At 48.7% G+C, this 16,923-nt stretch overlaps 1 protein-coding gene across 2 annotated transcripts in view; it reads left to right on the top strand.

The window, feature by feature from the left end:
- Nucleotides 1–282: 282 nt before the first annotated feature.
- The window catches only part of CABP7 (calcium binding protein 7), a 54,312-nt gene continuing 37,671 nt past the window's right edge, over nucleotides 283–16,923 (top strand). The window contains exon 1 of one of the 2 annotated variants that reach the window (XM_083478901.1): nucleotides 283–1,361. In XM_083478901.1, coding sequence (XP_083335027.1) covers nucleotides 1,250–1,361 — 112 coding nt within the window. In that variant the 5' untranslated portion in view covers nucleotides 283–1,249. The remainder of the gene's footprint in view (nucleotides 1,362–16,923) is intronic. The other variant, XM_083478902.1, reaches the window with a different exon arrangement.

Genomic DNA, 16,923 nt, shown 5'->3' with positions numbered 1-16,923 from the left:
TATATAAGCCAGCACCCTCTGTTCCAAGGTGTTGTTACTGGGCAGGGGAAACCTTTCTGCCTTCTGGATGTGGGTGCGGTGTGCTCCCCAGGGGCAGCCAAATGTGCAGTGCTCAAGTGTGGCGTGTGTGAGATGAGGGGTGGGTGGAATCTGAGCAAGGAGGTGAATGTTTCTCCCCTGCCCCCACCACCCGCTCTCTCTCTCTCCTGCATGTTGCTGATCTTTTCCTCCTATTGATTTAGATGTTCCGCCACTCAGATGTTCATTTGGTTGGTAGTGGGGGGAGTCATGTGTGCATTGTACGTGTGCTCGGTGTGTGTGTGCGCGTGAGAGGGGGAGACCGAGGGAGCAAGCAAAAGCGGGAAGAAGCCACACAGCTACACCGATTGGAGAGGCAAAGACTGCAAGAGAAAGGGAGATTAAATTTAAAAATAAATAAATAGAGTCTGCCACTGAACTCCTACCGAGGAAAAACTTGCCACTGGGGTGGCACCCTCTCCCCCTCCTCTTCTCCCACCCCCTCCCCATGTGCAACCTCAGGGAGCTGGCCTAGAGCCATGCTGTGCAGCATCTAGCTCCACGAGGTCTTCTGCAGCTGAGTATTTTTTTTCAGGCTCCAGCGAGGAAGGATTGCAGCCTTGCGTTGTGACACGCTCAGAGCCAGCAGCAAAGGGACAAGAGAGTTGCTGGTGAATGGAGAACAACTGATTCTTCCTCTTCCTCCCCGGTTTCGAGGCTGGGGGTTTAGGAATTGGCTGCGGCTGGTGGAGAGGGGGGTGGGGGGGGAAAGGAATCCTTTCGCCCCCGGAATTTTGCCACCTGGTTATTTGGATGCGGACAGCAGGAGAAAGTCTCGCTGTGCTGTTCACCTGTGCAGAAGCAGCATCGGAGGCGGTTTTTGGAGAGAGAGAGAGCCCTTTCCACCGTGGCCCTAAATCTCTTCGAGGCCGGGGTGGCGAGGCTCCGATTTCAGCTGGAGTCGTCGGGATCTGCCGCGCCAAGGATCTGTTGTGACCAACATAACAACCACTTACAATTTTTTTATTAAAAGAGTTGCGGTTTCTGCTGTGGTTGGGGACAAGGAGGGGGCTTCTCTCTTTGACTTCTCTCTTTGGCTCCGGGAAGACCACAGGTAGCCCCGTGGCAGGTGCCAGCCCTGCCTCCCTTTCCTGCGCTGCTGTGTGTCCGGCCAGGTCGCTTCCTATGACATTTGGGATTAAAGTTTGGCTTTCTGAGAGCGGCTGCCACCATGCCTTTCCACCCAGTCACCGCGGCGTTAATGTACCGGGGCATTTATACCATCCCCAATATCCTTGCAACGGAGCAGCATCCTGTTGACATACCTGAAGATGAACTGGAAGGTGAGTCTGTTTTGGGAACAAGCGTTAAAAACCATAACCAAACCGGGTGGTGGTGGTGGTTGCTTTCTTCTCTCTCTCTTGGGATGAGAGAGATGGTCCGCAGCGGTGAAAAACAACCAAGGTAGAGATGGTGGCATCTCAGACCCGGGGTATCCTTCAGTGTTGACTTGGGTCTGTGTTGCAGGTAGAGAGGAGAGGGCAGGATGGGACCCGTTTGGGGTTTGTTTGTTTTTTTGGTCCTAGGGATTCCAGCAGTCGAGGAACTGGGGGTAAACCCCGAAATACGCATCAGCCAGATGGAGATGGCTGGATGGCTGGCGAAGCTATTGTGTGCTCGCGTGTCAGAGATTGTGTGTGCTTGCGCCTATACTGTAGATGTCACTTGGGAGTACAAAGGGCAGGAGGGCGAGGAAAGAGAGGGGTCAGGAAGGGGGTGCAAGCCTGGCCAAGTCCGGATCAGGTCCGGGAAGTGAGGCGGAAACACCAGCAGCCTCAGGACAAGGAAGCTCCCCAACCCCGTAAAAAGGGATCTGGTTTGTTGAGGGAAGGGTGGAGGAAGTGGGGTGGTGGAAGGGCCAGCTCCAGGTGGCTGTGAGGCCGGCAGGTATCTGATGGGGGGTGTCGCAGGTGGGGAGAAAACTTCCGTCCGCGCCCCCTTTCTCTTCCTCTCCCTCGCTTTTGCACCCACCATCTCGCTCTCGCTCTCTGTGGGAAGGGAGATTTTCTGCAGTCCGTGCGTGGTGGTGGAACAGGTAGCGGAGGTGTGCATGGAAGGTTTGCTCCGGGCGCCCACGAAGGAGACGGACTCCTCCATGCGTCTCTCTCGCCAGTAAGGGACCCACTCCTGGCTTCATCCTGGAGTTGTAACTTGGGAAGCACGCACGCCAGCAACCCTCCTTCCCCTCCTAGATGCACCTGGGGCTGTGGATGCCCTAATGCAGGTGGGGTGCCCCACCACCACCCGGTCTACCTTGGGCATCACCAAGCCTGACGGCGGTGGCCCCAATGCAGAAGAATGTATGTATGTATGTATGTATGTATGTATGTATGTATGGGGGGGGGGGGTGTCTGTGCCTGCTGCACCCGTGAGCTGAGGCTGTGAAGAGGGAATCTCTCAACCCCCCCCCCCATCACTTCCTTTCCACAGCTCGCCCCCCACCCCATCCAAGAGCTCCCGACCGTTCACTGCGCTTCCCCCGATTGAAATTCCGCTCGCCTCTCTTGAAGAATCCAATCTGTTTGGGTTGAAGGCGAAGCGGAGGAGAAGCCTCTCAAGCACCCCCCACCCTCCACACTCAATCGCAACCAGCCAGCCCCCATCTCCGCCGCCTTCCCTTCCTTGCCTCAGTCAATCTATCGATTTGCCAAAGTCATCAGAGAGTGGCAGGGCCAGCGGGTTTGTTATTATTATTTTTCTTTTTTAGGAGAGGCTTAATGGAGATTGGCAGTGGGGCAGGGAAAGCGGGGGGAAGGGGCCGAGTGGTCAGAGCTCTTGAGTGTGTGCGGGGGGGGGCAAGGGGGCGGCTGATGCTGCGTGTGACTGAGCACGGATCAACAAGTCCCTATCCGAAAAGTAACAAGGTCCTTAAGGATCTTGCCCTGCTAGTCTTATCTCTGTGGGAGGGGCTGTAGTTCAAATGCTTTGAGTGCAGAAGGTCCCGGGTTCCATCCCCGGCCTCTCCGTGCAGGACTGAGAATGTTGCCCATCTGAAACCCAGGAGAGCAGCTGCCAGTCCGTGTTGGAAATACTGAGCTTGGTGGACCGATGACCTGACTCAGTATAGTGGAGGGCAGTAGCTCTGTGGCAGAGCACCGGCTTTGCATGCAAAGGATGTCAGGTCAAACCATTGGGTTCATCTAGCTCAGTATTCCCTACACTGGCTGGAAGCAGCTCTCCGGGGTTTCAGAGAAGAGTCCTTTCCAGCCCTCCTGGGACCTTCTGAATGCAAAGCAGCTGTTCTACCGCTGAGCTACTGCCCTTCCCCTAGGATGCCTCTCATCCTCAGGAGCTAACCTTAAGGATAAGTCAGGTCATTGGTCTGTTTAGCTCAATATTGTCTGCACTGACTGGCAGTGGTTCTTGGGGGTTTCAGTCCTTCCTCTAAAGCTGTTTTTGGAGGCTACACTGAGGGCGGTTTCTGAACCTCTTTTAGCTTGCCTGTTCACTTAATTCCTGCTGCTTACTCTCAGGGGCAGTTGCTCCCTGGGGTCTCAGGCCATTGACCCTTTTAGCTAGGGAGGCTGAACCAGCAGCCTTCTTCAAATCATGCTCAACCACCAGCTCTTCATACAGGAGAATGCTATGGATAGCTACTAGCCATGATGCCTATGTTCTCCCTCCACCATGTGAGGCCCCTATGCTCCTGAATACCAGTTGCTGGAAACTGCAGGTAGGGAGAATGCTCTTGGCTTCGGTCCTGCTTATGAGCTTCCCATTGGAGCATCTGGTTGGCCACTGTGAGATCAGGATGCTGGACTAGATGGGTCATTGGTGTGATCTAGCAAGCCCATCTTATGTTCTTCTGTTCCTCTTGCCTCCTCCCCTAGTGAATGCTGGGCTGGAGTTTCTGGCGCTTCCAGCATCCTTAGAAGCTCTGTTTAGAAAGGGCAGGGGTGGCTTTTTCCTTCCTAGAACTATTATTATTATTAAATGTATATGTCACCCTTCATCCAAAGTTCACAGGGTGTTTCATAACATAAAACACAGAATTAAAACACAACACACATATCTTAAAAGGTGCTCCTATCCAAGCCAAGGCTGGGTCATCCAGAAACAATGGTTTGCCTTTACTCACTGCTGGGCAATGCATGGAAAGATACTTGCCATTCCCCAGTTATTCCCCATCAGTTGTGCCAAACTAGCAGCCAGAGAGAGGAGAGGACCACTTCCTAGGCAAGCCCCCTTGGCAGACAAGAGCTGCCTGCTGGGACATCGCTGCTGTGCTGGATAATATCACTGTGCAGAAACCTGCTCTGAAAGTCCACTTTGCCATCACGGCTTTCCCCCGCATGTGCCTATAATTGCTAGTAAATAGAGAGAGAGAGAGGAAGCTGCCTTATACTCAGTCAGACCACTGGGCTATGTAGTCCAATATTGTCTACACTTACTGGCAGCAGCTCTTTGGGGTTTCAGGCAGAAACCCATAGCCTGAAATTTCAGGGACTGAACCTTTTTGCATGGAAGGAATGTCCTGTAAAGGAAGCTAAATCACAGTGAGTCAAACCATTACTTCATCTAGCTTGGTATTGTCTACACTGGCTTGCAGCAGCTCTCCGGGGTTTCAGATGGGACATTCCAAGCCCTACCCGGAGATGCCAGGGTTTGAACCTGGGACCTTCAGCATGAAAGGCAGGCCCCCTGCCATAGGAGGGTGTCTTATTCTGAGCCAGACCATTGGTCCGCCTAGCTCACTATTGCATACCCTGACTAGTTGTGGCTCTCCAGGGTTTCAGATCGGGGACGTCTTCCTTTCCCAGCCCTGCTTGGAGATTCCTAGGATTAACCTGGGACTTTCTGCATGCAGAAAAGATGCTCTTCCCCTGAATCCACAGCCTGTCCCTACTACAAGGCTCTCCCTGCAAGCAGGGACCTCAGATACAACAATTTATTCTAGACGGTGGAAGAGAACCTCTCACCCTACTGGAGAGAGTAAAAGTAAAGGTAAAGGGACCCCTGACCATTAGGTCGAGTCGCGGACGACTCTGGGGTTGCGGCGCTCATCTCTCTTTACTGGTCAAGGGAGCCAGCGAATAGCTTCCGGGTCATGTGGCCAGCATGACTAAGCTGCTTCTGGCGAACCAGAGCAGCACACGGAAACGCCGTTTACCTTCCCGCTGGAGAGGTACCTATTTATCTACTTCCACTTTGATGTGCTTTCGAACTGCTAGGTTGGCTGGAGCTGGGACTGAGCAACGGGAGCTAACCCCGTCGCGGGGATTCGAACCGCCGACCTTCTGATCGGCAAGCCCTAGGCTCTGTGGTTTAACCCACGTCCCCATATGGGAGAGAATAGAGGGGTGCATTTGGGGACATCCTCAAGGAAGGGTCAAATCTGCACACTCTGCTGTTGATTCCGCTCTTCACAGAGATGGCTTTCGACTGCAGAGCCTGATATTACTGCCTCACACATGCAGTGGAACAGACGGCAAGCCTTGGACACGGCGTGGTGGTATCTGCGCTGGCTTCCTTCTGATGCAGCAGTCATAAATGGGTCGGCAGGGGCATCCCCAAGACCACCTCTCTCTGTGTGTCACAAGAGTACAATACATCCACTGATCACCTAGTTTGCAGTGGAGGAAGCAGGTAGAAAAAAAGATGGGTCTCCTGCGCCTTTCATAGTTGCGTAAAGGAAAGGGGGATTTCAGCAGGTGTAGCTCGCCATGCCAATGATGATTGCTCAAATGCACTTTGTACTCAACTATTAAAGGAGTGGAGGCAGGATGGAACATTGGAAGATGCCTGTACAAAGGAGAAGAGGAGGTTCCCTTACATTGAGTGGGGCCATTACTCCATCTAGCTCATTATTGTTGACACTGACTGGCAGCAGCTCTCCAGGGTTTCAGGCAGGTAATATTCACTGCGTCATCTAGAGATGCCCTTGGGGATTGAACCTGAGACCGGTTGCCTGCAAGGCAGGTGCTCTACCACTGAGCTACTGCCCTTCTCCTAAAAATAAATTAAGTTTCTAGTCCTTGTGGTTTTTAAAAGAGAGAACTGAATTAAATAGGAATCAGACCATTGGTCCATCTAGTCCAATATGGTCTGCACTGACTGGAAGCAGCTCTGCAGGGTGTCAGACGTGGAATCTCTCCCAGCCCTACTATGGCAGGGATTGAACCTGGGATCAGCTTTGCCACTGGGCTATGGGTTTTCCATGGTGCCTTCCTCGAGGTTTTTCTCCAAACTGTTTTTCCATAGCTCGTAGCATCTTTTGACTCATATCTGATCATCTGACACATGGGTGCCTATTGATACTGTTCTCCTCCCACAGCTACAGTTCCAAGAGTCAATTCCCCTTCACAGGGAATTCTGGGAATTGTGGCTCTAGGACAAAATAATGGCGGGGGGGGGTCTTCTAACAACTCTCAGCACCCTGAGGTCGGCAGTTTGAATCCCCACGACAGGGTGAGCTCCCACTGCTCAGTCCCTGCTTCTGCCAACCTAGCAGTTCGAAAGCACATCAAAGTGCAAGTAGATAAATAGGTACCACTCCAGCAGGAAGGTAAACGGCGTTTCCGTGTGCTGCTCTGGTTTTGCCAGAAGTGCTTAAGTCATGCTGGCTACATGACCTGGAAAAAATGTCTGTGGACAAATGTCGGCTTCCTCGGCCAGTAAAGCGAGAGGAGCGCCGCAACCCCAGAGTCGTTCGTGATCGGACTTAACTGTCAGGGGTCCTTTACCTTTACCTTTTATGACAGTTTAAAGTGGCATCAGAGTGCTTTAAATGTACAGTATGAAAGTGGCCCTAACCAGGCAAATCAGGAACCCTTGATGATCAACTGCAAACCATCCAGAGATCTTCCAAGTGCTCCTGGTTGGTGAGCACTGGCTGGCAGCAGCTGTCTAGTGCTTCAGTCAGAGAGTCATTTCCAGAGGTACTGAGGATTGAACCTGGGCCCTTCTGCATGCAAGACAGGTGCTCCACCACAGAGCCAGGGCACTTTCCTTAGCACACAGGAGCACTGAAAGCTACCTGAAGCAGATAATGGTCCATCTAGCACATCACTGTCTGCGCTGACCAGCAGTGGTTCTCCAGGGTTTCACGGTGGAGTCTTCCTGGAGGTACCAAGGCTTGGGCTCCTGGGACCTTCTGCATGCAAATCCAGTGCTCTGCCACCAAGCTACAGTCTTTCCTCCTCCAAGGTCTCTCGAAATTCAGCAGCATGGAATGGAATTCATCTCAGCCTTAGTGCACATGCATGCAGATGCACCAAAACTATGCATGAGCACTAAGGTCCCATGCAGAGGACAGGTTGGCACCTCACAGAATGGAGCTGGTGGCATAGATTCCAAGCTGTCAACATCACCGCAGTGTGTAGGACGGGCGTGCTTTTCTTGTGCACCTTCAACAGCAGCAGCAAAAAGGAACACCTGCTCGTCTTTTGGATTAATGGGAGAAAGACAATTGTAGAATCAAGGAACAGAGAATGTGGAGAAACAGCAGTATTTGGAGCATAGCAATCTGTAATAATACGGCAGGTGGTGAGTTTTAATAGGCAACAAAGAGAAACCCAATTTTGTTTGTGATTTAACAAGAAGCTTCTTAATCGCACTTCTTCTCAAACCAGTACGTGATCTGGTGCGCAGAATACCCTTCGAAATTTGCCCTCCTACGAATTTTGCAGTGCAGTACTCCAACCGATGTGCGCAAAAAACGCATATCTTAGGGGGGAGGCTTGGAAATGTATATATTTGTGGAAGTAACCTACAAAAATACATTAGGTCAGGGGACGTAGCTTGCAAAAAAAATGTGTATATTAATCAAAAACAGCGCACACACAAAAGTATTTATTAGAAGACACTTATTCAAAAATGATGATGGATTTTCCTTGAGGATTTTTAAAATTATTATTTTGCAATAAAGAAATAAATCGTGAATTACTGCGGAAATGTGACAGACTGAATGTATGATTGAAACATCGAAAAGCAGAGAAACCTAAAATGGGCTGGTATCTCCATTCCCATGGAGGGGTGAGGAGGAATCCCTTGGGATGAGGCTGGGAGTGTCACATGAGTTCCTATTATTATTATTATTATTATTATTATTATTATTTTCTGCAAAATGTTGAAGGGCATGAAGATATACCTTGGAGTTCTCTGCAAGAGAGCAGGGACCTGCCTGCACTGTATCTCTCCACCACTTCTTCAGCGCCCGGAAAGAAATAACAAAAAAAATTGCCATCTCAGTAACTGCCTAGGTGAGGCACCCTGTGTGATGCTCAGGTTGCCTCAGAACGATGCAAAGTGTTGGGGTGAAATCTCAGCAAATTGGGGCTGACTCCTCAAGACCTTTCTGGCAGGGATGTTGCCTAGAGTCGGCTGCTATGATTTCATTGCGATCTAACATTACCATTGATTTGTACGATACGACAGGCCTGGGAAAGTGATGGTTTGCTCTTCCCAAGCTGCATGGATTATGCAACACAGGGGCGAGACTATCTTTCCCTCAAAGTGCATCATTGTGCTTTTTACATAATACGGGCAAGGGGGCTATAACCTGGAGAACACAGGAGCTGGTGGCAATGCAGAGCAGATTACAGTTGCTTATCACTGCTGATACGTTTCTCGTGGTTCGCGTTGTCATGATAATGATGGAGAAGGTTCAGGACAAGAGACAACCATTTCAAATTCTTTACTGTGTGAGACAGGGTTAGGGTGGGGTGGAGGAAGGCTTCTCAGCCTCGTTTAAAAATCTTGCCCTTGGATATACGCACTGGAGAACTCAACCCAAAATGCCCGAGAATATGAAACTGCTAAAATAAAGCCTAGCTGGACAGCATTTTGCTGTGGTCATTTTGGAACCTCTTTGGGAAACTGCTGTTGACATTAGCAAAGCTGTGTTCGCAATGTTACCAATGCAATGGAGGTGGGTGGGAGGGAGACAAGAGGGGGAGAAAATGTACCTTTGGCGTGCAATGGCACATAGAGCCATTTTTGTGGCTTCTGATTACAGTCACACTGTGTGGCATTGAGGAACGAGTTGTTTGTTACCCTCAAACAGGTGTAATGAGGCCAAGATTGTTCATTTTTTAAATGAAAAGCAGCTGCTGGGGGCTGCAATTCTGAGCAGATAAGAAGTGTGCTTAACCCTTTCTTTGCAAGCTGTGTTTGCATTTCATCTTCCAGCTAACATCCCACCCCTCACTGCCCTGTGGGCTTGCAGATTCTAGATGTGTGATTACTCAAGGCTTCCCCAGATCGACCTGAGATTTATTTATTTAATTTAGAGATTTCTGTGCTGTAACGAATCCTGGCTCCATCAGCTAGTGAGCACCAGGGTGACATAACATGCTCTCACCCTGCTCCCACTGTGGTTCATATCCGGCTCTTCAGTTCTGGTTATGCCAAGCCACAGTTTCCCATGACGTTCAACACAAGAAAATGCCGGCGGTATCACTTTACAAGCTGAAATCTGAAATCTGGTTCAGACTATGCCATCTAATCTTGGAGATGTCTGAGGGTGTCGGATTGTAAATCTGGGAGCTGCCAGTTTTGCAATCCACAGGGCACCCAATGTAGTGTCACTCTGGGGTATTGTGGGAAATTGAAATGTCGGCTCTTTGTGGACTGATAAGAGCTTCACTGATGTTGCTGCAGCCAGGCGAGTCCACTGAGGGCCACCACAAAGGAGAGCATTCAATGATGTAGGAAGGAGCTCAATGGAAGGCGATTTGCTGGTGAGGTGTGCCCCACCTTGGAACTGGCTCTGGTGAAAACAGCAACCATTCCTCATTGTTTTTGCTACCCCCCCCCCCCCAGAGCTGGTAGATTGCCTTCTCAGTCTGGGAATTCTGTTATTTCCACTCCTAACAACCATCGGTTCACTTTTTGGTGACACACCATACGTTTGAAGCACACAGCTTTCCCCAAAGAAAGGAACTATAGTTTACCCCTCTCAGAGCTATCATTTCCATTTTACAGTTCTCAGGATTAAACTCATGCGCTTTAAATGTGCTCTCGATATACAATGTGTACGCAGTCTTCCTCCATGAGATCTTCTCGGAGTAAACAACTGATGGTGAATCTCTCCCAAAATAACTGCCCAGCCAACTGTGTTTTGATGGTGATGCTTTTATAGAATCATAGAACTGTAGAGTTGGAAGGGAGCCAATGGGTTGTCTAGTCTGACCCCTGCAATGCAGGAACCACAGCTGAAGAATCCCTGACAGGCAGCCACCCAACTCTGCTTAAAAACCTGCAAGGAAGGAGTGTCCACCACGTCCCAAAGGAGTCCATTCCACTGTTCAACAGCTCTCACCATCAGAAAGTGACTCCTAATGTTTAGTTGGAATCTCCTTTCTTACCATTTGAATCCATCGGTTTGGGTCCTACCCTCTGGAGCAGTAGGAAACAATCTTGCTCCACCTTCCATGGGACAGCCCATCAGATATGTGAAGGTGGCTATCCTATCACCTCTCAGTCTTCTCCTCTCAGGCTAAACATACTCAACTCCAACAACAACAACAACAACAACAACAACAACAACAACAACAACAAACAAACAACAAGAACAATTTATTATTTATACCCCGCCCATCTGGCTGGACCACTCCCAGTCACCAGTCTAGCTGCCGCATTCTGGATTAGCTGTAGTTTCCAGGTCACCTTCAAAGGTAGCCCAACGTAGAGCACATTGCAGTAGTCCAAGCAGGAGATAACCAGAGCAGGCACCATTCTGGTGAGAGAGTCTGAGGGCAGGTAGGCTCTCAGCCTGCATACCAGATGGAGCTGGTAGACAGCTACCCTGGACACAGAATTGACCTGTACCTCCATGCACAGCTGTGAGTCCAAAATGACTCCCGGGCTGCACACTTTTTTTGCTGCTGCATCACACTGTTGACTCACTATGAGAACAGATGTTTTTGGCTTCATTTCACATAGTGACCATTTTGAACCTTGTAGCATTGTTAGTGGGGACCCCTGAAATTTTGCCTGTTTGCAAATCTGTGCTATTATTTGACCAGTCTCCTTTCAGCTCCTCCTGCCTGCAGGGAGACATTCAGCAGGAGCTCAGCTCTTTAAAAGATGGTAGCAGGCGGGTGAAATGGCTGGTGTTTTGCTGCTCCTGGTTTGCATAATGAAGCTTTTGGGAGCCTGGCCAAGGCTTCCTGTTTTATTTATTTCATGAAATTTATACATTGCTTCATTTTAAAAAACACACACACAAAAAATGCCTCGGAGTGGCTTACAAAAGATAAAACAGTAAAATCAATTGGGGGTGGGATACAACCTTGTTGTTGTTGTTGTTTAGTCGTTTAGTCATGCCTGACTCTTTGTGACCCCATGGACCAGAGCACGCCAGGCACTTCTGTCTTCCACTGCCTCCCGCAGTTTGGTCAAACTCATGCTGGTAGCTTTGAGAACACTATCCAACCATCTTGTCCTCTGTCGTCCCCTTCTCCTTGTGTCCTCCATCTTTCCCAACATCAGGGTCTTTTCCAGGGAGTCTTCTCTTCTCATGAGGTGGCCAAAGTATTGGAGCCTCAGCTTCAGGATCTGTCCTTCCAGTGAGCACTCAGGGCTGATTTCCTTAAGAATGGAGAGGTTTGATCTTCTTGCAGTCCATGGGACTCTCAAGAGTCTCCTCCAGCACCATAATTCAAAAGCATCAATTCTTTGGCAATCAGTCTTCTTTATGGTCCAGCTCTCACTTCCATACATCACTACTGGGAAAACCATAGCTTTAACTACACGGACCTTTGTTGGCAAGGTGATGTCTCTGCTTAAAACATACAAAAGTTGAACTAGTAAAACAGATTAGAATTGCCCCAGCTTTCTAAGCATCTTGGCTGCAGACAGCGTGAGTTTGTTTTTTTTATATATAAATTTTTTATTGGTTTTACAAAAAATTTTAAGACAATACAAACATATGAAAAGACATACAAACACGTATAATTTCATAACCTTTTTTTTCATAAACCGTGTTTCTCAGACTTCCCCATACCTCCCCTTTCTGCATCCCAATGTCCAAAAGTTTTTAGCAACTCTAAATGTGTCTGTCAGTCCTCTGTCCTCTTAATCTTTCCTTCAATCTAGTCTTATATCGCTGTAACCCTTTCTTGCTCAAACCTCGACATTCTAACATTCATCAAGTTTATAATAGTCCTTAAGGTAGATTTTAAATTTCTTCCATTCTTCTTCCGCCGTCTCCTTTCCCTGATCGCGGATTCTGCCAGTCATCTCAGCTAATGTCATATAGTCCATCACTTTCATCTGCCATTCTTCCAGGGTGGGTAAATCTTGTGTCTTCCAATACTTTGCGATGAGTATTCTTGCTGCTGTTGTAGCATACATAAAGAAAGTTCTGTCCTTCTTTGACACCAATTGGCCGACAATGCCCAAGAGAAAGGCCTCTGGTTTTTTAGGGAAAGTACATTTAAGTATCTTTTTCATTTCATTGTATATCATTTCCCAGAAAGCCTTAATCTTCGGGCATGTCCACCAAAGGTGATAGAAAGTACCTTCAGTTTCTTTGCATTTCCAGCGTGAGTTTGGGAGGCTTTGCTCTCCCCTACCCCCTACAAACACTATGCCATGGGTCAGCAAACTTTTTCAGCAGGGGGCCAGTCCACTGTCCCTCAGCCCTTGTGGGGGGCTGGACTATATTTTGAGGAGGAAAATGAACGAATTCCTTTGCCCCACAAATAACCCAGAGATGCATTTTAAATAAAAGCACACATTCTACTCATGTAAAAACATGCTGATTCCTGGACCATCCGTGGGGGGGATTGAAAAGGTGATTGGGCCGGATCCGGCCCCCCCGGGCCTTAGTTTGCTGACCCCTGCACTATGCCCTTTTCCAAACAGATTGCTGGTTATAACATACACTCCAGGTGTCCTCATTGAGCGAGGGCATCCCCCCTTCCTGGCTACTTGTTTCCAAATAAATCACGGTTATTCCCTTGGAGGTTGTTTTGAGCACATGCCAAATGTTGTTTATTTGCCGATGGAGGCCATAATGTTTTTGAAGACCGGTTGCTAGAAACTGCAAGAGAAGAGAGAGTGCCTTTGCAATTGTGCCCTGCTTGCAGGTTTCCCACAGCATCTTGCTGGCCACTGTGAGAATAGGATGCTGGACTAGATGGGCCCCTCATTGGCCTGATCCAGCACAGTCCTTTTCGGTTCTTAATGCTTCTTGGTATCAGCTGCTGGAGACTGCAGGAGGGGAAAGTGCTCTTGGATTTGGGTCCTGCTTTGTGGCACCTGGGTGGCCACTGTGAAGACTAGATACTGAGCAGGATGGGACCTTGGCCTGATCCAGCAGGCGGAATGGAAATCTGAGAAGAATGGAACGGCAGGTTTCTTGAAAGGGGATGTTCCGCACTGGGTTCTGAAGCAGGGCGTGCAAATTAGGCAACCCTAACATAAAGTTTCATCTCACAATGGATCTGGATGTGCTTTTCACAGAACAGCTGCAGCTCGGAACATTCTCAGCTACATTTATTATCTGGAGTGGGCTGGAAAAAAGGCTCAGGCACACAGCATCCTGTCTATCTGTCTGTGCACGTTCCTGCAAAGTTATTTTTTTTTAATAATAAAAAATGTGTCTTCAAATATGGGGACAAGGGGTATCATAGGGAAAGGGGCTTGTTCTTTTGAAGTAACGGTTGGCATGTTTGCATGCTGGAAATTGCTTTTGTGGAGTGCTCACTGGAAGGACAGATCCTGAAGCTGAGGCTCCAATACTTTGGCCACCTCATGAGAAGAGAAGACTCCCTGGAAAAGACCCTGATGTTGGGAAAGATGGAGGGCACAAGGAGAAGGGGACAACAGAGGACGAGATGGTTGGGCAGTGTTCTCAAAGCTGCTGGCATGGGTGTGACCAAACTGTGGGAGGCAGTGGAAGACAGGAGTGCCTGGCGTGCTCTGGTCCAGGGGGTCACGAAGAGTCGGACACGACTAAACAACAACAGTCGGTTAGTGTGTGGTGGGGATAACTCCAAGGTCACAGGATCAATCCCCCTATGGGACAGCTGCATATTCCTACATTGCAAGGGGGTTGGACTAGATGATCCTCAGGGTCCCTTCCAACTCTACAATTCTATGATTCTATTAAATAACTTGATACGAATAAGATTTTGCTTTGCCAGTAGCAGCAGCCATTTTTATTTATTTGTTGCATAACATTTATACACCACTCAATAGTTGTTGTTGTTTTTTTAAAAAAAAAACCCTCAAAGTGGTTTACAAAAATGATAAAACAATAAAAAATATCGATAAGAAAAAATAACAATGATTTAAGACTTAAAATAACAATAGACTAAAAAAAACAACTCACATCTGAGTACGCTTGTCTAAACAAAAGCAGGCACTGAAAAGAAACCAGTGAAGGCACCTGCCTGATGTCAATAGGCCGGGAGGCTTGAAAATCCTGGGTTCAAGTCTCCCTCTGTTGGGCTGCTTGGTACAAAATAGCTTGTTCATCGCAAAAAAAGGCAGGGAAAATAATCCCACAAATGAGAATCTTAATCAGAGAAGTGTGGAGAGGGCAGGACTATAGCTTAGGGGGAAAGCATCCATCTTGAATGCAGAAAGTATGAGGTTCAATTCCTGGTGTCTCCAGAAAGGGCTGGGAGAGAGTCTTGCTTGAAACCATGGAGAGATTCTGCCAGTCAACACTGAACTGGATGGACCAGTGGTCTGACCTGGAGTAAGGCAGCTTCCTATATTAAAACTTGTGTTTGTATCTTGTATCTTATTCTTTGCCCTGCCCTGAGCTTTTGGGATGGGTGGCATAGGTGCCAACTCCCTGGTCCCCTGGGTGCCCAAGCACCCACAAAATTCCCCATGAAGGGGCCGGGCTCCCACAAATTTTGGTGCCAGTGCCATGCACACTGCATGGCACCCACAGCCCTGGGCACCCGCAGTTGCAGGGCCAAGTTGGCACTCCTGACAGACAGTATATAAATTTAAGAAATAGATTAAAATACAGGGCTGGGTTTAAATTAGTCTCATTGAGAGCAGTCCCACTGAAATCAATTTGCCTCACTTAAAGACCTCTTGGTTTATGTAAGTCACTGAAGGACCACAGCTCAGTGGTAGAGCACCTGCTTGGCATGCAGAAAGTCCCAAGCTGACATCTCCAAGTAGGTCTAGGAAGGACTCTTACCTGGACAGCTGCTGCCAGTCAGTGTAGGCAATACTAATCTAGGTGAACCAGCAATCTGCTAAGGCACCTTCTTATGTTCCAATGTGCAAGCATGGCTAACAATGCAATCTTAACCACGTCTGCTCAGAAGTATGCCCCATTTGAATTCAGTGGGTTACTTGCAGGTAAGGGGACATGGGTGGTGCTGTGGGTTAAACCACAGAGCCTAAGGCTTGCCGATCAGAAGGTGGGCGGTTCAAATCCCCGCGACGGGGTGAGCTCCCATTGCTCGGTCCCTGCTCCTGCCAACCTAGCAGTTCGAAAGCACGTCAAAGTGCAAGTAGATAAATAGGTACCGCTCCGGCGGGAAGGTAAATGGCATTTCCATGCACTGCTCTGGTTCGCCAGAAGCAGCTTAGTCATGCTGGCCACATGACCCGGAAGCTGTACGCCGGCTCCCTTGGCCAATAAAGCGAGATGAGCGCCGCAACCCCAGAGTCGGCCACGACTGGACCTAATGGTCAGGGGTCCCTTTACCCTTTACCTTTACTTGCAGGTAATCGGATCCTCGGCCTGGATCCAATTTACCGAGGAGAATTTAGAAGAGATCTTTTGGAAATAAATCCCTCCTTCTCTTCTCCATGACCCACACCACGTCCGTACCTTCGGGGGGGGGTGATGCTACTTGGACCTGGAGGTTCCTGTCTGAGAAACCTCACTGCTCTACATCCACATCATGCCTGGTGGGTAAAGAAAACGAATTTGCATTTCCCTGGTCCTCCTGGGGTGATTTACAGCTCTGGACACTGCAGGAGATAAGGGTAGATCAAAGTCCAATGCGTCGCAGCCCAGGTAAATAGAAATCGAGCGCAGCTGGTAATCGAGATGGAATTCTAGTTCTCTTTGCAGGAAAGGACATGTGTAGGTCTGGGCTGAGATGCTCAATGGAAATGATTGTTATTCAGAAAGAAAAAAATTGCACTAGGCCAGTGTTTGTTAACCCGATACCCTCCAGGTGTTTTGGGAGGCAACCTCTATCAGCCCCAGCCAAATAAATGGTCGTGCTGATGGGTCCAAAATATCTTGTTCCCCCCATACTCTGTAATATCTACCATATTTTTTGCTCTATAAGACTCACTTTTTCCCTCCTAAAAAGTAAGGGGAAATGTGTGTGCATCTTATGGAGCAAATGCAGGCTGCATGGCTATCCCAGAAGCCAGAACAGCAAGAGGGATTGCTGCTTTCACTGCACAGTGATCCCTCTTGCTGTTCTGGCTTCTGAGATTCAGAATATTTTTTTTCTTGTTTTCCTCCTCCAAAAACTAGGTGCGTCTTGTGGTCTGGTATGTCTTATAGAGCGAAAAATACGGTATATGAATCCTCCGGAAAATGACATCCAGGGATTTGGAGCATAAGAACAATAAGAAGAGCCTACAGGATCAGGCCAATGGCCCATCTAGCCCAGCATCTAGTCAACCAGATGCCCCCAAAGGGAAACTCGCTAGCAGGACCTGGGAGCAACAGCACCTTGCCCCTCCTGTGGCTTCCAGAAACTGGCACTTAGAAGCATTACTGCCTCAACTGTGCAAGGAGAGCAAAGTCACTGTGGCTAGCAGCCCTTGAGAGCCTTCCATGAATTTGTTTAATCCTCTTTGAAAGCCATCCAAGTTGGTGGTCCTCACTGCCTCCTGTGGCAGTGAGTTCCATAGTTTAACTATGCATTGGGTGAAGAAATCTTTCTTTTAGCTGTCCCG

Source organism: Podarcis liolepis, assembly GCF_965112155.1.
Source record: "Podarcis liolepis genome assembly, chromosome: 15".
Taxonomy (NCBI): Eukaryota; Metazoa; Chordata; class Lepidosauria; order Squamata; family Lacertidae; genus Podarcis; species Podarcis liolepis.
This window is presented reverse-complemented; position numbering and strand designations above follow the sequence as displayed.